Source organism: Mesoplodon bidens, assembly GCF_964165515.1.
Source record: "Mesoplodon bidens genome assembly, chromosome: 6".
Lineage (NCBI taxonomy): Eukaryota > Metazoa > Chordata > Mammalia > Artiodactyla > Ziphiidae > Mesoplodon > Mesoplodon bidens.
In genome coordinates this window covers 97,807,525-97,832,049 of record NC_138162.1, presented here as the reverse complement: position 1 = coordinate 97,832,049, position 24,525 = coordinate 97,807,525, and the positions used below count along the sequence as shown (strand labels likewise).

The 24,525-nt window shown below is 37.9% G+C and overlaps 1 protein-coding gene across 2 annotated transcripts in view; it reads right to left on the bottom strand.

The window, feature by feature from the left end:
- AUH (AU RNA binding methylglutaconyl-CoA hydratase) overlaps positions 1 to 24,525 on the bottom strand; it is a 164,192-nt gene that overhangs the window by 59,101 nt on the left and 80,566 nt on the right. For both annotated transcript variants that reach the window (XM_081237696.1, XM_081237695.1), the window contains 2 exons: positions 18,849 to 18,941; positions 17,114 to 17,170 (listed from right to left, as the gene is read on the bottom strand). In XM_081237696.1, the coding sequence (XP_081093822.1) occupies positions 17,114 to 17,170; positions 18,849 to 18,941 (150 nt within the window). The remainder of the gene's footprint in view (positions 1 to 17,113; positions 17,171 to 18,848; positions 18,942 to 24,525) is intronic.

Sequence of the window (24,525 nt, the reverse complement as noted above, 5' to 3'; positions counted from 1 at the left end):
AATGCAAGTAATAAAACACAGAACTTTTTTTAAAAGAAGTATCTTTGTATTATATGTATTTAAAAATATAAAGAAATACTGAACTTATGCACAGTACCATAGAAACAAAATTTGGCACAATATACACTGGCAAAAAGGAAGAACAATTACTTTAAGAAGAGCTGGGCATGAAACAAGTCTGAAAGACACTGGGCCTATGAAACCTATTTACTATGGGATTTTCTTCCTGAAATAAAGAATGAGTTAGGGGTTCACAGTATCACAACCAGGTAAAGCAGAATTCAATATAAAAACATTTAATGGGACAATAGGGGTATGTCATACTGAGGAAGTGGTATAAACCATAATGAAGATACACATGACCTCTTTAGGCACCAAAAACCATGGAACTGAAATATATATAATACAGTTGACCCTTGAATAACACAGGTTTGAATTGTATGGGTCCACTTACATGAGGATTTTTTTTCAATAAATGTGTAATACAGTATTACACGATCCGTGGTTGGCTGAATCTCTGGATACGGAACTGTGGATATGGAGGGCCAACTATAAAGTTATACGCAGATTTTTCACTGCATGGGGGGTTGGCACCCCTAACCCCTGAGGAGTTCAAGGGTCAAGTGTTCAAGAAAATCTGAGAAAGAAACAAGAAACTGACAGAAATACAATAGCAGTGGATACATTAACATACCTCTCTCTCCAATCTGACAGACAAAATACAGAAAAACTAGAAAAGAATGTAATTAATAGAGATATTACATAAAACTATGTCTAAACCCTACAATCAAAAAGGAGACTTTCTTTTCAAAGGCCATGGAATATATTTACAAATACTGGCCAATGCAATTGTTATATACAAAATGAAACTGCAAGCACTTCCTAAAAGTAGTACTACAGAAAACATTATCTGAATATGTTATAATGAAACTAGAAATTGTTAATAGAGAACACCAAAAATAAATTGGAAACTGAAAAAAAAACACACACAAGCAAACAAAAACCCTACTCTTAGGTTAATATTTAATAAGAATAAAATACAAATCTAGAAAATAATATAAGTGCTATATGAAAATGAATGTTAAACAGCTAAAATTAACTTTAAAATACAAACTTTTTCATCACTAAAAATGAAGATAAATCAACTAAATTTTTAAGTTCAAAAAGAGCAATGAAAGCACTGAGACAAGGAAAAGGTAGAATTATCACAAAAGCAGGAAGTCATAAATCAGAAAAGAACAGTAAAAGGGGGGGGAAAAACCCATAAACCTAAAAGCTGGTTCTTTCTGTGGAAAAACAAATCATGAAAAAGAGAACAAAAATACAAATTAAGGAATTAATAAGGGCAAATACCCAAATATGAAAGAAAATTAAAAGAATTATAGGAACACATGATATACAAGTCTGTCAGTATATCTGAAAATCTGGGTAACTATATTTCCCAAGAATTGTCAATTATGAAAAGGGAATTTTAAAATCTCAAAATATATCAGGACACAAAAGTAAAATTAATACAAAATTTCAAGGGTATTATTTAATTCCAGTATTATTTCAAGTATCCCAGAAAGCAGAAAATTAATAAGGCTTCCAAATCATTTTTAAGATGCTAATATTTAACTGCTACCAATATCTCACAAGATAACATATGAAACAAAACTTCAAACTAATCTCTTCTATAAAAATGGGTGCAAACAGTACCATTTCAATATAGGTATATAGAATCCAGAAGAATCATTAAGCATGAAAGAATAATATACCATTACCAGAGTAGTTCATTCTAAGAAAACTAGAATCTCTCTATAATAGAAAATCTATCTAAATAATTCAAGTATCAAAAAATTCAATACTATCAATATGTCAAGATATTTCCTTCATAGGATTATGGATACATATATCTCAGTTAAAGCCAGGAGAATGCTTTATAGTGAAACACCAGAAGTTTCTCTGTACTAGTTATAAATAAGACAGGAAGGAGCAATTATCTAAAATATATCATTAAATCAAAAATAGCAAGTCACAGAACAAAATGTATAATATGATCATACTTTTAGGGGAAAAAAATCTATGCAGATCTGTATTAATACATTGGTAGATGCACATTTAAAAGTCTGAAATGACAGGCAACAAACCATTAATAATAATTACTTACTGGGACTAATATTTCCCTATTGTTTTCATCAAAATTATGTGACATGAGACAACATAAGCAATTGCTTTTAAGAAATCTGTCAACTGCTAAAAGATTAATTCAACTTTGAAACTTCAGCCCCAAACTGCTTCCCATTATTACTTTTATTTCTAATCATACATTATTAGTGATTATATGTTTTCCTTTTAAAAAAATAGCAATATTACTTTTGTGTTCAAATGCTCTAGGAGTTAAATTTTAAAGTAATACCATTACTTTCTTATTGACTGAGGTTATACCACCTCTCACAGAAGACTTCCCCAAAGGGACATGGGCTCTGGGGATGGGGTAGTTCAAGATTTCTCCACTGGAGGAGGCATGGTGGAAGGAGTAGGTGATTTTCTAATGGTGAGATATCAGGAAAGAGACAGAAGAAGGTAGAAGGGGAAGAAAGAGTAGAAAAAGAACAAACCTGGCTGCTGGCAATTGGCTACACGTAATAGGATCAACAAAAGGGATACCACTAAAGGTTGCCAAAAATAGTGATCAAAAGGGTCAAAAGGGTATATTCACAAAGTGCCACGGTAAAATGAAAAAAAAGCGCAAAGTGAGACATGTGATTGTAAAAACACATCCTAGTTTAGCAGTGTAAGCCTACATGCAAAAAGCTTATTTAGTAACAGTCAATTTTACAAAGATAAGACATCTGAATGTTAACAGGATGTTTTTCAGTTCAACCACAATCATGACAGATGGTGCACATCTCCGAGTAACAAATAACTATAAACATTGGTGAATCTGTTTCAAAGGAAAGGTGGTCCTTTCAAATACCCATGCCAAAATGCCTTTTAGGACTGGTACTCTTAAGTTTGATTTCATCTTTGTGGGTAATAGATCCTGGAAGTAGTTTGGGGAGATTTCAGTGAATGGAAAAATAACAACAATCATTCTGGGTGTATAGAACTTTCCTGATTATGCTTTCAGTCGTTCGACCAAAATAATGCAACTGAGTTCTAGCTCAAGATGACAACATAGGAGGATACTGAAACCACCCCTTCCCATAGACACACCAAATCTACAGCTAAATAAGGAACAATGCCCTCTTAACAGAAACCCCAAAACTACCTGAGCAATTAATTCCTCCACATTGGGCAAATTAGGAAAAAACCCACATTGAAACAGGTAGAAGAGGCTGAGGCACAATCTCACCATTAACCCCACCCCCAGTGCGGTGACACACAATCCGGAAGGAACTCAAAAATCCAAGCTTCTCCCTGAGGAGCAAAGCGTTAGAATCCCACATCAGGCACACCAACTTTTAAGCCCGCCCTGCACCTGAGAAATTAAACACCAAAATATCTAGCTTTGAACGTCAACAGGCTCATATCAACGAGAGTGACAGCTACAGAAAACTGAGAAACAGTTCTGAGCTCGCACAGAGTCACCCAGCTACCCCCTGCCAAAGCCAGCAGAGAAGCAGCTGCCTGAAAAGTGCCCAGTCTTTCTGTGAAGGAGGACGATTTAAGGAAAAAGCATCTAATTCAATACACATCTAGAGGCCTACTGAAATACTATCCAAAGACAGCTGAGACCACTGGGCGCCATCTTTGCACTCTCCCTCTGTCTCACTCCAAGTCACCAGAATCTCCTAAAAATGAGTTTGTATACACAAATCTGGCACCCTGATTTTTGCTGCCCAGGAGACACCCCTTGATCACTAGGCTCTGAAGGCCAATGAAGCTTATATTCATGGGTCCCACGAGACTATAACAAATGGAGAAAGAGTTTTTAACCAGCTATACACCCCATGGCACAATGGAGAGGTAGCTGAATAAAAGGCCTAGTATTTTTGCGAAAGAAGCCAATTAGCTTACCTTCATAGCTGGGCCCCAAGGGGCAGCTTCTAATTAAACACACATCAAAGGGCCTACTACAATCTTCTCTAGAGACAAGGAAGCTGCATACCTTCCCACCCTCCATCTGCCCTGCCCCAGGTAGCTGTGGTCTCTGAGAAAGAACCTTGTGCACAGATTCATCACCCCAGCTTTTGTAGCTGCTGCCTAGAGGACACATCCCTTGATAGCCTGGGTGTGCTGACCAGCTGATCTTGTGTTAATGGTTGAAAAGTACAACAGCAAACAAAGAAACATTTCTTAACTGGCTATCACCGAAGGGTCAGTGTAGAGGGAACAAACACAGAAATGCCCATCTCCCAGTCTTCCCCTGAAAGAAATATGTTTACATACCTTAAAAGCTGCTGCCTAAGGGTCTGGCTTCCAATCAGCCTGAATCCAGATGCTGAGGTCCTCCCCTCTGAGACACAGACAGGTCCTGGCACACCCTCAACTACTGACAGCCACTTAGAATAAAGCAGGGTACTTGCACAAAACCAAAGCTTTGACAGACAATCAAGAGCTAGGGCAGGGCTGAACAGTAAGGTTCGTCTCCAAGACTGGGAGAGTTAGCTGTTTTATCTAATGCATACAAACTAACACGGAGAACCAGGGAAAATAAAGAAACATAGGAATATATTCCCCAAAAAAAGCCAAGATAAAACCTCAGAAAAAGACCTTAACAAAACAAAGACAAGGGATTTATATGAAAAAAAGTTCATAATAACAGTCCTAAGAATGCTCACTGAGGACAGGAAAAGAATGCATGAACAAAAAGGAATCCCCACAAAGAGACAGAACATTTAAGACAGTGCAAACAAAAGTGACAAAATTAAAGAATACAATAACTGGACTGAAAAATACAATAGACGGGTTCAACAACAGGCTAGATGAAGTAGAAAAAAGAATCAGGGAACTCAGAGACAAGACAGTGGAACTCAACCAATCAAAGCAACAACAACAAAAAAAAAGAATGGAAAAGAGTGAAGCTTAAGAGACTTAGGGGACAACATTAAGTGTACCAATAGTACCATTATAGGGGTCCCAGAAGAAGAAGAGAATGAAGAAAGGGCAGAAAACTTGTTTGAAAAAATAATGGCTAAAAATGTCCCTAACCTAGAGGATAAAAAAGACATCAAGATCCAGGAAGCCCAGAGAATTCTGATAAAGATAAACCAAGAAAGACTCACACTAAGACACATTATAATTAAAGTGGCAAAAGTTACGAAGACCTTTTTAGGAGTCTCTTTAGAGAATCTCAAAAGCAGCAAAAGAAAAACAACTTGCTACATACAAGGGAACCCCCATTCAGACCCTGAGCAGATTCTGTAGCATGCAAATAAGGCTATCTTGAGTACAGCTAGACAACAGGAAAGTAACATGCTGCTCACAAAATGAATAATCCGGTTTCTTAAAATACCAAGTTACTAGTTATTAAAAAAAAAAGAAAAAAGAAAACAAAAATGAGAACAATAGACATCAATCTGAGGTCAGTCAAAATCGCTGATTAATTCAATCCCATTACTTATACAATTTGGATATATAAAGCAATAAGGTGAATTTTAATGAAGAAAAGCATGCAGTACAAGTAAACAAAATATTCCTGTAATAGTTAATCTCTAATTACTTTGTGTAACCCATCTTTGAAGTTAATTTCATTCTATCTCCTCCAGGAGCAGTACAACGGGCCCTCCAAATCCACGGATTCATCCAACCTTCTCCAACCAAAAGTATTCAGAAAAAACAAATTCCAGAAAGTTCCAAAGAGCAAGACTTGAATTTGCCTCATGCTGCCAACTATAGTCATCCCTTGGTATGCAGCAGGTATTGGTTCCAGGAGCTCTCACATACACCAAAATCTGCAGATGTTCAAGTTCCTTATATAAAATGGCATAGTACAATGAATACAGTTGGCCCTCTGTATCTGTGGGTTTCACATCCTCGGATTCAACCTACTTCGGGCAGAAATTTCCATACATAGTTGTTGAATCCATGGATGCAAAACCCACGAATACAGAGGGCCAACTGTATATTTATTGAAAAATATCTGCATATAAGTGGACCCGTGCAGTTCAAATCCATGTTATTCAAGGGCCAACTGTCTTTACATAGCCCTTACATTGTATTTATAACTATTTACTCAGCATTTACATTGTATTAGGTATTATAAGTAACCTAGAGACAATTTAAAATATATGGAAGGATGTGCATAGGTTATATGCAAATACTACACCATTTTATAAGGTGTACTATGCCATTTTGAGCATCCATGGATTTTGGTATCCACAGGGGGTTCTGGAACCAATCCCCCTTGATACCAAGGGGCAACTATAATTTACACATTTAGTAATACTCGATGGATGACTACCGGACCTGTGGTCTCAAACTGTGGGAATGGGAGAGACAGTCTGTGGCTTCATGAAGCTTCAAAGATTTGTACCGTTTTATATTTTACATTTAAATTTATGATTTTGAGTTCATTTTGTACAAATCGTGAGATTTAGGTTGAAGTGGTTTTTTTTTCTCTTTTCTTTTGCATATGGATATCCAACTTTTCCACCACCACACTTTCTCCACTGAATTGCTTGTGTGAATTATCAATTATCAACCAGCCATATTTGCACAGGTCTATTTCTGGATTCTGTTGTGTTCCACAGACCAAAGTGTCTATCTTTTCCCCAATACCACACTGGGTCTGCAGGCCATAAATTCTCTTAGTTTTCCTTAATCTGAGAATATCCTTATTTCACCTTCATTCCTAAAAGACACTTCATCTTGATACAGAATTATGGGTTGACAGTTCTTTCCTTTTAGCAATATAGAAATACCATTCCACTTATTTCTGGAATCCACTGTTTCTGATAAGGAATCTAATCACTCAAATCATTGTTTTCCTATAAATAATGTTATTTTCCTTTGACTTTAAATATCATTATTATTAGTAGTAGTATTTGGTCTTTAGTTTTAAGCATTTTGATTATGACGTGTCTGGTCCTGGATTTCTCTGGGCTTATCTTGTTTGGGTTCACTCAGTTTCTTAAATCCTTAGTTTATGTCTTTCACCAAATTTGTGAAATCTTCAGCCATTATTTCTTCAAATATTTTTTTTCTGAACCACACTCTTTCTCCTTTCCTTCTGAGACTCTTGTGACACAAATGTTAAACATTTCAGTATTGTCCTATAGGTCCCTGAGGTTCATTTATTCAGGTTTTTTGTTTGTTTGTTTCTCTGTTACTTAGATTGAGTAACTCCTATTCATTAATCGCAAAGTTCACTCACTCTTTCTTCTGTCGTCTCTATTCTGAAACTTTCTATATTTCCATTTGTTCATGTGGGTAAGGCCTAAAATTTTGAAGTCCCAATATCATGTGCTGCCTGACACCTAGGGATATCAGGTGAACTACAAATGGCCTGACTACAAGTTCTCCTCCCAACTCTGCTCCAATGAATTAAGTCCCCTAGACAAACAACCTACCTCTCATCAGGAAGACTAGGCATGGTTCCTACTTATTCCTGGGGACAGGGTTCCAGGTTCCTGCCAGATTGTGAAATTATTCAAACAAAACCAATCACATCCTCCCTAAGGAACGAGGGGGCACACCACCCTCTCATCACTACAAAGCCTGCCTCCCACACACTGTTTTTTCACTGTTCCCAAGCACAACCTCCATGTAGTCCTGTGTGCCATGTGGTAGCTTCTCCTGAGCTGTGAGTACATGTGACTAAGAAACTGCTATCAATCACATCTGTCTAGTGTCAGGCATCATGTCATGTGTTTGGCCATTCCCAGAGTCCCCAGTGATCTTTCCATGTTTGTTTATGACTATATACCCAGTGTCTACACGAGTGCATGGGTCAACAAGAATTTTCAAATTAAGCGAATAAATATACCTGGAACCCAGCGTGTGAGCAAAGGGGGCAGCAATAGGAGAGAAGGTTAGAGAAGTGCTGGGGACCCACATTGCATGTCTTATAAACTGAGGCTTATAGCTGACAGAATCCACACTGTTTTCTCAAACTCACAATTCCCAGTTTCAACTGCTTTATTCGTGTTTGATTCCAACAACTTTATAACAGAGCAGTTATGATACTTGTACACATGTTTAATCTCTCCTACCAGATTTTAGATGGGCATTTTAAAGGAACACTGCTGAGTCATCTATATCTATACCTGTATCTACATCTATTGATATATCTATCTGTTTCCTCTACAACAACTAACAATATGTCCTGTCGACAAATAACTTCCAAAACCCCCTAATTAGAAAAAAGTAAAGTGGTCACTGAATACATTTTAAAAGTACAAAGAAATGAGACTGCATGAGACTGTATGAGGTGTGTTCATAAATGTACTAGATTTCACAGAGCAAAACGAGTGCTGGTCTTTAGAGGTCACTTAGGAATCAGTCCATTAAATCCAGCAGTGCTATCCATTGCTCACAACACTGGTAAATGTTTGACATTACATAAGCCTCTTAAGAAAAGCAGTCTTATTTTTATTGTTATACTTTTCTTCTTCCGGAAATAGTATGACCTTATTAATCAGATTTGGCACTGAAGGTCTCTTGCTATTTATGAAAATCAAGTTCACCCTCACAGGATCAAGATGAGTCACTGCTGAAGACAGTCAAAAGAATAAGCTCAGGGGCTTCCCTGGTGGCACAGTGGTTGAGAGTCCGCCTGCCAATGCAGGGGACACGGGTTTGTGCCCCGGTCTGGGAGGATCCCACATGCCATGGAGCGGCTGGGCCCGTAAGACATGGCCGCTGAGCCTGAGCATCCGGAGCCTGTGCTCCAGACAGACACTGAGAGGTCCGCATACCGCAAAAAAAAAAAAAAAAAAAAGAATAAGCTCAGATTCTGATGTATGTTCTAAGAAGATTTCAACAAAAGTTATAAACAAAACTTTCCAAAATGACTACTGTGTTCAGGACAACGCACACGCTGGATTTAAAAATCTGTCATTACTTCATAGACGCACCTTAAAATAGAGTTCCTGGATACCATGCCAAGAGACTGCCTTATTGCTAAACACAGCCTACAGTGAGACATGCAGTGATGTCCCAAACCCCTCACCCTGGGGAGGAGAAAAAGACAAGACTGGGGACTCTCATTCTGGTCCTGTGAAAACTGAGTGCTCACGTTTCCTTCCTTCCTTTTTTTTTCATAAAAAACTCATTTTTCTTTCTTCCTTTCTTTTTTAATTTGGGAAACAGTCAATACCAATGATAATTATTAAAGATTCTTTTCCTGAAAACTTTCCAAGAAGAGAATACTAGAAGTATACCCACAGTTAGTCACCACCTTAACCAACTGATCAAAGGTATTGTCACCCAAAATGGGACAACCTAACTTTAAGTGCCATCAAATGAAAAGAAAAGAAAATATAGAGCATGGCCCATTTAGTATTCCTGGCAAAAGTTTTTTATCATAAACCTAAATGTGAGGAAATAACTCAGTCAAATCCAGAATGTGCAAACTTCAATAATTTGCTTGACTTCTTTTAAAAAAGATTAGTGTTAAAAAAAAAAGAGATGGAAAACTTACTGAGATTAAAAGAACACACAAAATTGCAATGTGTGACATTTAAATGAATCCTGAATTGGAAAAGCAAAACAAAGAGACCACTACAAACAACATTTTGAACCTGAGGCAATCTGAATATTAATAATAATGTTAATATGTTAGGTGTTATAACAGTGTTCTGGTTATATGAGTCCTTTCTTATTCTTAGGAAAAGCATACTGAAATATTTAAAGGTTCACCTTGCTATTTTGAAATGGTTCAGCAAGAACACAATGGATGTACATATGAGAGAGGGAGGTGGAGAGTGGAAGGAGAGGGGAATGGGCGGGGACAGATCTTGGCAAAGGTTATAAAGAGTTTCCTTTTACTGCCTTTCACATTTCCTAAAGTTTGAATATTTCCGAAATAAAAAGCTAGAGAGAATGAAAGAGAACCACAGAGCAATGGAAATACTAGACATCTTGTCCACAGTGATGTATACCCAAGCAAGAAGCCTTAACAGTTTTCTTAGATATAATAAGGTTTCTTGACATATACCCCAAATCCTCTAGTAGAAGATGTAAGAAACAGAGGCTAGGAATAAAAGAATCTGCCACCATTTTCTGTGCAAACTTACAGAAATTTCCTAAACTGTCAAATAACAGATTTCTAATCCTCTGAACTTGTTTTATTGCGTTCTTATAAATGTGTTAAAGGGTGGTATTGTTTGGGGAGCTATTTCCAAAAGAGAATTGTATTTTCTAGTACTGGAGCATTCTCTCAGTTGGGAAGAAGATAGGAAGTTTAGCTGCTTTCTTAAAGGTGAAAATAATAAAGAACAGAGTAGGGCTATTTAGTGTATAAATATCCTTAATATAATTTAAGAGTATTACAGGAAGATCCTAGGGTAACAATATTAAGGATTTTTAAACTGGCTTTAAATCATTAAATCATGGTATTTTATATTTTATAATATCTGTCTATACTTAAATATATATATATTACAAATAAAAGTACTGGTTTAAGTATATGACAGTCAATTACATTCCATTTTTATTATATCTGATTAATACAACTTAAAGAAGTTCAATTTGGCTTTAGTATGCTTCCACCTTCCTTCCCATCTTACTATTCATTAACAATGTAATTTTAATGATCAAGTAAAAACTGAAATTTAGAACACTAATCTAAAACTTGCATTATAGTAATTGTCCATTAATACGCTCATTAGGACTATTACATCTGCAAAACAATCGCTTTATAATTTAACTTGTTTTATTTTAAGAAAATTTACAAAATATACCTTAAAAATAATCACATTGTTATTCAGACTCAAGTTCAAGTAAAAAAAAAAAAGAAAAAGAAAGAAAGAAAACTAAATGCCAGGTTTTGATTACAGTTTCCCAGTAAACTGTTATCACAAAAGTGCAGAAGTGATAATATGACAACTAAGAGCATCCGGTTAACTCTTGTGGCTGATCAAACATACAGTAAATCCAAATGGGGAGATAGTTTCACTTGGATTAACATACGGAACCATGAGCCTGTAATAACTTAGAAGAGCATTCTTTGTTAGTCTTACAGACATATGTCTTCTAGACTGGATGGAGTTCACACACTTTCCCCGAAAATATTTATTTCATCCATAGTATTAAAAAGGAAAGCAAAGCATTATTTTTTTTCCACAATACTCTCCCTGTATTTGAATTCTCCCCACTTACATTCTACCCATCTTCTATTCGCAACCACCCTTGTCTGAAACAGATGAAAGGCTGGGACCACTGACAGTGAGGAAAGGCTCACTGATGAGGGTCATGAGCACCTGGCTGCTCAATGAGCATCTACAACAGGAAGCAAGTTAGGCACCACCAAGAAGGGAGAAAAAAATTCAGTGTATTCTACTACGTCTATTATAGTAAGCTCTTTATAACACTTAACAGCAATGTTTACAGTCAAAAAAAAAAAAGAGGACACCTCAGAGATCATTTTAGACAGAAAATTCACCAATTTAAAAACAGTTTTAAGAAAAAAATAAGCAGTATTTTCATATGAGGATCATGTAAGACAGCAGCCCCCAATCTTTCTGGCGCCAGGGACTGGTTTCGTGGAAGACAATTTTTCCATGGACCGGGAGTGGGGGGGATGATTTCAGGATGATCCAAGCACATTACATCTATTGTGCACTTTATTTTTATTATTATTACATTGTAATATATAATGAAGTAATTATAGAACTCACCATAATGCAGAATCAGTGGGAGCCCTGAGCCTGTTTTCCTGCCACTGGATGGTCCCATCTGGGGGTGATGGGAGACAGGGACACCCAAAGTGTGTTGCTTATGCCCAATCTACTCCGTAATCTCTTTTTGGTTGCTGTCACTGCAGAAAACCCTGCTTCACAAAGATAGGTTGTTGGAAATGGAAGCAGGGTTTTCAGTGTTTCTGTGGCAATCTCAGGGTATTCCACTTTGACTTTAATCCAGAATGTACGGAGATTTGAAGTTGTCTCAAAAATACTTTGTTGTTTTTTTTTTTTTTTTTTGTGGTACGCGGGCCTCTTACTGCTGTGGCCTCTCCCATTGCGGAGCACAGGCTCCAGACGTGCAGGCTCAGCGGCCATGGCTCACGGGCCCAGCCGCTCCGTGGCATGTGGGATCTTCCCGGACCGGGGCACGAACCCGTGTCCCCTGCATCAGCAGGCGGACTCTCAACCACTGCACCACCAGGGAAGCCCTCAAAAATACTTTTGAGGCCACCCTCATTTGTGACCTCAAGCAGTTGATCCTCTTCTAGCACACACAAAGTCAATTCACCTGGCTTATTCACAAATAGTTCGCGGATCTATTCCTTCCCAGTTCGGGGGTCTTCTGTGGTTGGGAAGTAATGCTCCAACTCTTCTGAAAGGTGAGATAGGTGATCACGCACCAGCTGGGAGAAAGAAGGCCCTGGCTCAGTCTCTTTCAAAATCTCTGCTAATGTATGAAACATGTCAAAAATCCCAATGTGCACTCATTGCCCCCATAATTCCAGTTTGGCTTTGAGTGCAGCCACTTTATCTGCCGACTTGAACGCAGTTGTCGTTCTCCCCTGAAGTGACAGATTGAGTTTGTTGAGGAGGCGGAATATGTCACACAAGCAAGTTTTGCGACCCATTCTGTGTCACTGAAATGTGCTGCCAGTGGTGACTGTCTTTCTAAAAGAAATCTCTGGAGCGGCTCTCGTAACTCAGAAACTCTGGCCAGTGATCTACCTTCAGAAAGCCATCTCACTTCTGTGTATAAGAGAAGACGTGTGTGCTCTGCGTCCATCTCCTCACAGAGCTGCATGAACAGACGTGAGTTAAGGGCACGTACTTTAATGTGGCTGATAATTTTAATCTCATCCTGCAAAACATTGGTAACTTCAGGTGACATTTTTTGGCTAGCCAGCATTTCTCTATGGATGACACCGTGCGTAGACTTACATTCAGAAGTGACCTCTTTGACCCGAGCAGTAAAACCAGAAAGCTGTCCAGTCATGGCAGCCACTCCATCCGTGCATATGCCAACACAAGAGTGCACATAACATATCCTCATGCACATCCTCCTGAAAAATATGTCACATAAAAACAAGCATTGTTGGGCTTCCCTGGTGGCGCAGTGGTTGAGAGTCCGCCTGCCGATGCAGGGGACATGGGTTCATGCCCCGGTCCAGGAGGATCCCACATGCCGCGGAGCGGCTGGGCCCATGAATCATGGCCGCTGAGCCTGCGCGTCCGGAGCCTGTGCTCCGCAACGGGAGAGGCCACAACAGTCAGAGGCCTGCGTACCGCAAAAAAAAAAAAAAAAAAAAAAAGAAAAAAAGAAAACAAGCATTGTTGCCTTGTTGTCAACATCAGTAGACTTGTCAACCCGGATTGCATTACCACGGTGACTCATTAATCCTCTCTAACTATTGTGCCTCAATAACCTCTGCTATTTCATCAATTCGTCTAGTTATGGTGCTAGCCAAAAGAGGAGGAACATGTGCCACCTTTTGAAATGCAGCCTCTCCTAAAAGTTCACGACAAATGTCCTTAGCAGCAGGCAGGGTCTACTCTTCACCAATAGTAAAGGGCTTCTTAGCTTTAGCAATATGGTTAGCCACTAAGAATGGTGCTCTCAGAGCAGACACATTTGATGAAGTGGTGGCCTTCAATAATTGCTTCTGTCCTTCGTGTTCACATTATTTTTTCTTTTGAAAAATTCCAAAGGCTTGTCTTTTGATGCAGGGTGCTTGGTCTCCATGTGGCGAAGCAGTTTTGAAGGTTTCATGGCTTTGCTGGCTAGGCAGTCACCACATATTATACAAAGCGGGCTTGGAGAATGTGAATCACCTGTTGCAATGAACCCGTAATTTAAGTAAGACTCTTGGTATTTTCTTTTAAATGCAGCTTTCTTTTTGTTGGCAGTCTTAGGGTCTTCTGCTGTCTCATTAGGTATCTCCCCCTTTTCAAAGAAGCTCTCCAGTGACGTTTGTTTTTTACTCATTTTGGCTAGGGTGAGCTTGTGGGCTTACATGTGACTGAGACAAGTGCGCAGTGTGGGAAAGAGGTGCAGACGAAAGTGGTAAATAAAATAATGGGCGGGCCACACACAGACTAAAATAAGTATCGGATTCGACTTCAAGCCTGCCACCAGATACAGCTGAAGTACATCAACTCACTTGCCACTATAAAGCCTGCTACCAGATGCAGCTTAATTGTCACTTGCCACTCATTGATAGGGTTTTGATGAGTCTGCAAGCAACTGATTTATTATGGTCTCTGCGCAGTCAATCCTCTCTGCTAATGATAATCTGTATCTGCAGCCGCTCTCCAGCGCTAGCATCACCGCCTCAGCTCCACCTCAGATCATCAGGCATTAGATTCTCATAAGGAGCGCACAACCTAGATTCCTCACGTGCACAGTTCACAGAAGGGTTTGCGCTCCTATGAGAATCTAATGCCGTCACTGAGGCGGTATGCGAGCAATGGGGAGTGGCTGTAAATACAGATGAAGCTTCGCTCGGTTGCCCACCGTTCGCCTCCTGCTGTATGGCCTGGTTCCTAACAGGCCATGGACCAGTGACAGTTCATGGCCCAGGGGCTGGGGACCCCTGATCTAAGAGAAAGGGGAGGAGAGAATTGAAATTGGAGAAAATATCTGTGGATTAAAAAAATTCTTCTATGCATAGGACAGAAGAGGATTTTCTCCATAAAATTTTCAGAAATAGCTCCTTTAGATATACTTAAAAAAAAATCCTTACTTAAAACAAACTTTTCTGCTATTATTTCAAAAAACAAAAAACAAACAAAAAAAAAATAACAGGCTTTACTTGGGGTACTTTAATAGCCGTAATGCTAATATAAGACTGAAGCAAAAATTGTGCATGCACCCCTTATTATCTAAATGTGAGTATGTGGCTTTATACAAAATTAGATTCATTTTCAATAAAAAATTCAGTACTACATAATTACATGCACTATGAGCTATAAACTTGAAAGGTTCATTATATTAAAGGAGCAACTAATATTCCTTCAGACTCACTTAGAAAAAAAGGGAAGAAAACAAAAAGACAGAAAACTATCCTTTATAAACAAATGGAAAATGTTAAAGCATTCTGAGTTTTATTACAAATAAATTTGTTAAGGACCCCAGAGAACTTAAGTACACTGGGAAGAAAATGCTAATTTCTAGACCTAATATGACACAGGCAGCTCCCAAGGAAAGATGGAAGGAGCTAAAGCTACCACCCTCATTTCTTAGTATAATCAATTAAGCTTTTTGCATCTAATCAAACCCAACTATACTCTCACACAACAGTATTATCTTCTGGTGGTTTTAATACAAAACATTTCATATCCGGGACTTGGTAAATATTCAAATTATCAAGTTCATTTTCCTTCCATCCCCTATCTCTGCCACCTACTAATTCCCTTTCCAAAAAAAATACTTAAACATTAAAAACTACTGTATTAGTTTCCTAGGGCTGCTGTAACAAAATTACCAAACTTGGTGGCTTACAACAACAGAAATTTATTCTCTCATAGTTCTGGAGGCCAGAAGTCCAAAATTAAGATCATGGCAGGGTTGCTTCCTCCTGGAGGCTCTGAGGAAGAATCCCCTAGCTTCTGATGGCTGCCAGCAATCCTTTTTCTTCCTTGACTTGCAAATACATCTCTCCAATCTCTGCTGTCTCTGTCTTCACAAGACCTTCTTCTCTTTGTTTTTTCTCTTTTATGAATCTTCTCCTCTTCTTATAAAGATACTTGTCATTGAATCTGAGGTTCATTCAGATAATCCAGGATGATCTCATCTCAAGATCCTTAAGGTAATTACATCTGCAAAGACCCCTTTTCCAAATAAGGTCACATTCATAGGTTCCAGATTGACGTATCTCTTGGGGGGCCCACCATTCAACTACAGTCACTATCTTTCTAGGCTCAGTCATATCCTAATTCTGAATAAATGCTTACTTCTTTAAAAGAATTTCAGAAACATGTCATATCATCCTTTTTCTAAACCTTGTATTATTTCACATATTTTTATCTGATAATTCTTTTCAATTGGGTCTATTTTCTTATAAATCCTTTTAGCGTTTTCATGAGTCACTGTGAAAAAGATTGGCATGGTAAAACAGGTAGATAGTAAATGCTTTTACCTACAAGAATATTATTTTTGCGGATTACCAAAGTAGAAACCTCAGTGAGTCTTATATATTGATCTGGGTAGTCTTCAGTTTTACTGAATTATGCTTTAATCTCTACCTATACGCCTTAACCAGGATAAATATTCTTATAATGATAAGGTTAAACATATAATTTTAACTTAGGTACAAAGGAAGTGTTCGAACACTGCCTTTAATTTTTACATTATTACTGTTATTTCATTCATAAACTAATAAGTTACCAATGTGCACATCCTCAGGTAAAGTCAACTTTTTGAAAGAACGACTTCACAGAATGGGAATGTCTCCAAATTCTCTGCATCAGACGAAAGAACAAAAATTTCAGATTTATCTGGTGATGCAGATTTCATTATCAGTGGTGGAAAAGTACTTTCTTAAATGAGTCTTCCAACAGAAGCTGCTCACCTCTTTTGTAGTAACAGAAGAAACAACACCTCCTCAGCTCCAAGTTCAGGCTACCCACCAACCCTAACCTTTGTCCAGCTGCAGAGAAACACAAGTAAGCTGGCATGAAGCCTGGGAAACCCTGCCCCCTCCTCCACTGGGGTCTGACTGTGTGTATAAAACTCTCTGAGGGCACACACGTTTACATACTCACATAAAAGTTTCAAAATATCAGTGTTATCCTTCAAGAATAATGTGACTGATGCAATAATTTTAAAGTTCAGAAATCTAACAGAAAAGCACAGGACACAGCACAAAAAGAGAGCAACAGGCAACACGTCTGCAATCTTCACACCTACGGAAGCTAAAGAATGCATTTTGAATAAGGACTCTGCTACAGAAGCAAACAACACAGCATTAGTCTCTTTACCCAAAATGTTGCCTTTTCAACTAACATCTTTTTGCCTTATGCTCTGTTTTGAGGAACAAATCAAGATGGGCGTGAACAATTCATACCTCCACCAGGAATAATTGCCAACTTTGTTTCAACCAGGCCCATTTTTGCAGAAGAAGCTAAAAAGGAAAGAAGAAAATTAAGTAACATCCACATCATCAAATTCAAATATGATGACCTGAAAAAGTTAGGAAAATAAGCTACAAATATTCTGTTTACTAATTAAATTTGTGCCACAAATCTTTTTAAAAATCACTTCAGAAGGCATTTAGTTATGGAAATAAGTAAACATTCTAAATGATATACATTAAGAGATTCACACAACATTTTCTGTTAAAAACTGCTTGGCAGAGAATTAATTTTTGATGCAGAAAGACCAGGGTTGTGACTACATAATTTGACCTGATACCGCCAAGCCATGTTTGAAGGCTTAGATCTCATTAATTATTCAGGATGAGGAGAGAGGCCGAGTCTGACAAGTATGAATTCTTTAGCTGCCTGAACAGTCCTCCAGATCAAACAGCTTAATATATCATATCAGATATGGCAACTTTTCAAGACCAAATCTCTAGTTACTTTTGACAAATGGCTTTGCTGTTGACAGCTGGACAGGGTTCCTCTTTCCATGTTTGTTTTCACGGCTACTTTAAAACATCTTAATTATTTCCTTATTTGCATATCCAAATGTACTTGGACTACTTCTCATATCCTGATTCCCAGAACTTGCATTCTTTCAGAAATGGATTGCGTGTAACTTGGCTTTTCAATTTAAAACCCAAAAATCTCAGTCAAGAAAACAAAGATCTAAAATAAAGTGAAAAGGGGGAAAAGTACACATGGATTAGCAAATGCAAATTCCAAGAGCCAGTTACCATAAAATTAGTAAAAACATAATTATATTGACTCTACATTTAACAGGCAGCTCCGTCAGAAGAGACAGTGGGAACCAGGGGAAGAACCGTGACAAATATTTGCTGCCTACCTCGCCCAGTCCTTGATCCCAGAGCCCCTGTATGTCACCCCTATAAGGGACAAGGATACAGACAGCACTGTGACCATAGAGAAGATAGTGTTGAGGACAGCATTGGCAGCATGCAGTACGCTGGCAGGATAACAGAAGTGAGAGCTGTGACGCCAGACTGCCTGGGTTCAAATCCAGCTCATCACTGATCTGGGTCTTGTTTCTTCACCTGTCTCTGCACTAGCTTCCTCAAGCACCACAATATGTACCTATCTCACAGGGTTGTTGCTAGGCAGATTAAGTGAGCTAATAGGTGTCAAGTATTAGCTGAACACCAAGTCAATACTCAGCACATGGCTAGCACTAATTGTTTCCTTCATTATTTTCATAAACACTTCATCCAGTCTTCAGAAAACCATGCAGGAAGAAAGTGAGCCTCAAAGAGATTAAGCTATTACTACTATAGCTAACAATAATTATGTGCTTAGACTAGGCATACTCTGTACATGAACTCATTTAACCTTCATAACAGTAACCGTCATTTCCCCCATTTCAGAGGAGGAAACTGATCTAAAAAGGGCAGGACCTAAGATCCAAATTCAGTCTGTCTGACCCGATTCCTGTTCTCCTTTCCTCCTGCTAAGACTGAACAAGATACTATAAAAGACTGTTTTCTTAACTGGGAATTTTAAATACTTCATTAAGTCCAACAGGTGATTTTTTTCTACATGTTCTATTCAACAACAGGAAAAAAATAAAATATTTGGAACGATCTGAAGAGTAAGCACAAACCTCATTTTAAAAAAGTTATGTTTTTATATAGGATTAATTCTCACCTGCTACTCTTATATCACATGCTAAAGCCAGTTCAAGTCCACCACCTAAAGCGAGTCCATCTATTGCTGCAATGGTTGGCACTGGAAGATTAGCTGAAATAGAAAGAAAGATTTTATGCTTCTTCAGTAAGAGTGTTACCTTACTATGCAATTTATTTTACATTTTTTTCTGTGAATATAATTTTAAACGGAATATTGTCTACAGACTTTTGTATCCCTCTTACTTTTAACTAAATAAGCATTTCATTCTTCATTATTCTAGAAAATGTAATGATCGTACAGGGTTTCATCACATACATATGCAGTAATATCTTTAAATCTTACCATATTATTAAAATACATTCATAAATATTTTCTGTTGAATTAAAAGAATCACAGTTCTGATTCTGTAATCTTCAAGCCTGAAGTCTTTTATGAGATGTTCTGGTTCACACAAATCTCAAGTTCAAATGACTTAGGTATAATGCAAAATTCGTGACCCTTTTATAGGTTACCTTGGTGCTCAGAATGATAGAGCCTCATTCAAAGAAGTAATACATCTACTCAAACAAGACAGAAGCAGTCCAAGTGGTTGCTGGGCGCCAACCCGCTAGTTCTACCATTTGGCAATGAGTATGATGAACAGTAGCTAGAAAGTGATCAGGCTCTATCAAATACCACACACCTCAGATGGAAGAGACACTGAGAACCTGCCCAAAAGCATGACTGGGAAGGGGTGAGCCAATCACAAAACTCAAAGCCAGATTTTCTTTAGTCCAGAAACACTATTATTTTAATGAAACTTTTGTAAATATACAGATTTCATTTTTTATAAGTAGTTCAAAAACTAACTGGTTAATTATTCTGTGAAGCAGAATCCTTTCTATAAATTTTATTTTGACTATGGGAATGTGAAGTTAGGCTGAACAACCTTAACATATGAATAAAATGTGGATATTAAAAAGGTACCATCTCCTAATTTGTTCTCACCACAAACAAGAAATAATAATTGTGTGACATGATGGAGGTGTTAGCTAATGCTACAGTGGTAATCATATTACAATATGTAAATACATAAAATCAACACATTCACCTTAAACCTACACAAGTTATATGCCAATTATATATCAACTTAAATAAATATATAAAATAAAAATGAATAAAAATAAAATTTAAAAACACCATCCCTAGAAGTCTCTCTTCCAAAGGTATTCTAATATGTGAAATTCCTCAGATAGAGAACTTTATTCAAATTTGTTGAAGTACACTGAGTTTTCTTCACACATGAAGAAATTTATCAAATTTATTCTAAGAGCAAAGCTGAAATGGCTGGGATAGAGCACACATAGATGCTGCCACTTGAGGCAAAAGGACCACCTGATAGAGCAGGGATGAATGGGGCTTGGGAACAGGGCATATTTCACTATTTGCACCTGTCTGAGCATTTTGGGGGAGGTGGAAGCTTGAAAGGACAGGACAAATTCAAAGGTGCTCCACACAATGTGCTTTACAGCACACCTGGTAAAAAAATGAATAGACAGCTATGTCAGTGTTTACAGTCAGGAAATGAGTTTAATGAAAAAATAAAATCTAGTTATTTTATCCGACAAAAAAGAAAAATTAATAAAGTAATATAATGGTAAATTAATCCGACTGGCTTCCAAGGTCACCTCAAGCCACTACAAGTACAATGCAATTACTGTTACACAGCTCCCAATCCTCCTTCCTTTCTACAAAGCTAGCTATAGAAATTATCATATTTCTAGACTCCTTGAATCTGCTATCTCCCCATTCTCAAGTCTCTCCCATCAAAATCTTTCCCTAGGCCTCACTATGTATGGCCTTGGCTCACCTCCATCTAAGACAAGCGTCTAGAGGGAACAGAGTAAACACGTTTCACCACTCCCACTCATCTCCACCTCACAGCTCTAGTCCCACTCATCTCACTGAGACCATTCTTGCTCCGCTTACCGGTGACGTCTTTTTCCTATCCTTAACTTTTACCATCTGTATACCAATGATATACAAATCACCACTTCAAACCCAAACTTCTCTCTAAACTGTATCTCTACAGTTACCTGCCTGTTGGACATCTCTACTTAAATACTTTATCATGTTCAAATCAACTTCCTGTCAATCCTTCTTCTAGATTCTATCTCACATTCACCAAGCATCTCCATTCACCAAGTTACTCAAGACAGACACCCAGGAGTCATCCCAGATGTCCTCTTTTCCAATGATCTCACATCTAATTGTTTTCTAAGTCCCGTCTAACAGGTCACAATTTGGCAAATCTCTCTCCCTTTTATACAGCCAAAGTTCTGGGCCCCCCTCATTTCGCACCAGCAGGAGATCTCTAATTGACCTCCTTCACCTGCAGTGTGCCCCTTCCAATGCATCTTCCATATTTCTTGCAGGATAATCTTTCTAAAGTGCAAACAGGGTCATGCTCTTCCCCTACTTAAAACAGTACAATGATTTATTCCACATTCAGGGTAAAGACTGTGAAAATTTTAGCATGGCACAGGAGGCACCTGATGAACTAAGTCTGCCCACCTGCCCAGCCCCTTCTGCAACCTCGCACACCTACTCTGTGTTCCAGCCCCAAATTACTTAAAGCACCTTCAGAAGTCATTCGCATCCAAACCTGCGTACAAGCTGCGCTCTGCCTGGAACGCCTAGCTAGTCCCTAATTATCTTTCAAGGCAATGCTCAAAAGCCCCTTGCTTTACGCTTCCATGGCACTCTGTACACACTTTTCCAGAAGAGCATTCACACCACCTTACTGTCCATTCAGAAGTAAAGATTAACATCATATCAATGCTGGTCAATAACATCCTTCTGACCACTCTGGAACAAACCGCAAGATTTTTCATTGCCTCTTCTAACTCCATTAATTCTGGTATTCTCTCTACTCTTCTTCTTGTTATTAACTTCTTTCATTTAATACTTTAACGGAACAACATGAATATATGCAGCCCTATGGAGCTACAGAAAAGAAAAACTGCAGAGTTCCTAAGATGGAGAGAGCAACAGGAAGAGAGTGGGGTATTCTCTCCTTGCTGTGTAAAAATGCTGGTCAACAGTGAGTGTCTTCAGCACTCACTAAATATCTGCTGGAAGCTGACGTGTCAGAAAACAAATGAACAAAAATGAGTTTAAAGGGCTTCCAAAATCAAACCCAAGGCTGAAATATGTGTACCACCAAGTTCCAGTTTCTGAAAATTTCAACTCATGGTAAATAGGAGTTATTTCATATTCCTTAGGGTTTTTTTTCCCTAAAAATAGGAACAAATTGATGTGATATATATGGAAAGGAATTTTTCTTTACATCAAACTGGCATTGAAAATGTAGACTAAATAGAAGGGTAAAAGCAATAAAATGACTGTAAATTACGAAGAAATATCACTTCATAATCTCTAAAGCATAATGGAAAGAACACAGGAAAAATTCCTGGTCATCTGTAATGTTCTTAATACTGCAACACAAAGGCAACGATTGCCTCAAAAGACATAAAGCTTTGCTCTACATTTTTATTAGTTAATATTCTCAAATAAATATGACACTTAAAAATCACACTTAGCCAATAGAAAGTTAAAAAGCACCATTTTTTCAGAAGTATAAAATGTCACTAAAAGAAAAAAAGTTAAAACACAGATGAAATTGATTAATGAATATATACCCTTTCCCTTCATTGTGAGAAGTCTATAACAAACATTACTTTGATAAAATAAAATGATGGGGGAAGGGGCATGTTCAACAGACAGGTTTCAGGTTCTACATGACTTGAAGTATGAGGATGGGGTTTATATAATGCAGTGGTAGGAAAGGAGAAGAAATAAACAAATGCAAACATGCTGACCTGGGAGATGAGGGCACTGGTGGGAAGGGGCTAAAATGAATCATCTCGTGCTCAAGTTTTTCTTAATTCTGAAGTTAGAAAATATAATACTTTTCTGCTATATGCTTTACTTTCTGGAAGTAAAGAAAATTATTTTTAAATGTGACAGTTAAGAACTTAAGATATTTTCTCAAGGAGATAAAAGCTTTTAACATTGCAACTTATATAAAAATATATAATAAAAATGACAAGAAATGTGGGGTCCTTATATTACAAAGAACACGGAAAATAGGGTATTAATACTCTCAAATCATTAAATAGGTAAACTACTTGGTACTTTTGAATATTAACATAAATTAGCATTCTGTAAAGCTGACTATAAAATTTTTCCTACTAAAAGAATTATTTAGGGCCTCCCTGGTGGCGCAGTGGTTGAGAGTCCGCCTGCCGATGCAGGGGATGCGGGTTCGTGCCCCGGTCTGGGAGGATCCCATATGCCGCGGAGCGGCTGGGCCCGTGAGCCATGGCCGCTGGGCCTGCGCGTCCGGAGCCTGTGCTCCGCAACGGGAGAGGCCACAAGAGTGAGAGGCCCGCATACCGCAAAAAGAAAAAAAAAAAAAAAAAAAAAAAAAAAAAAAAAAAAGAATTATTTAAATAGAACTGAATTAGCATTCAATAAGTAATTAAATTTCAATCATTTTACAATATTATAAATCCTGAAGTTCTATATAATCCTAATTTTTTCCTGAAAGATGTTTTTCTTGTAAACTTTTTTCAGGAAAATATAAGTGACCTCAAAATACATGCTAGTTTCATAGTTACCTAATATGCTTGTTTTTATACATAGTATTTCTTCTACTTGGGAGCACTTAATAATCTTAGAGAAAACTCAATAAAACAAACATCTGAAAGGCAGATTATTAGTTTCAAAGAACCAAGAAATATCAAATTGGCAGTTGTATCAGAGTGCAACTGAATGAAACGGGAACCGCCACGAGCAGTGGCTATTCCCAACAGCAATAGGAAGAAATGATGACTCAATGTATTATGCAACCAACAGGATTAGATACTATTTTGAGCTTAGCACCAGGAAATGAGCCAGGTATGACAAAGAAGATAATCATCCTTTGAATTCTCCTAAAAATATAATTAAAGCAAACAATTAAAGTGTTGCTATTTTAAGAGAAAATAAATGAGCTACAAGGCAGGCCCTGTCTACTCCAGAGTCTGCAGGACACCCTCTGCGAGCATAACTGGAGTCAGAGGCCACAAACGTGGGGGAAAGACAAGTGAGGGGCTCCTTTCAGCTCTGAGATAAATACAGTACATAATGTAGGTTTTCAGATGTTTCTAGAAAAACATAAACAATGCGATTATTAAGGGACTGCTAGTGTCAGTCATGAGTTTTAAATTTGGTTTTGCTTGAAGAATAGTGTTCTTATAGAAATCACAGAATTAAATATTTCAAAACAAATGCCCATCTAGTAATACCAGAAGTCTGACTTTATTGAAATCGTTCAAGGAGAATAGAAATAAAATCAAGGTTAACTGAAAGTTATAATAAATTCCAAATTATCCCTAATTTCAGCTAAAACTTTATCTTCAGGTTAAGTTGCCATCAAGTTTCAAAGAACCACAAAAAAACAAAATAAAACCACTCCTGCCCAAAGCCTGCATGCTGGCTGCACGTTGGCTCTCCGGAGGTCCAGCCAGGGCCGCTGAGAAAGGAACAGGCCTGACTAGACGCCAACAAACACAGTCACCTCATCACACCAGGGGCTGGAGGCCCACAAATGGGAGCCACCCTTCCCAGGACTCAGAAAAGTGACCACTGTGCAATCTGAGAAAAGCTGCTT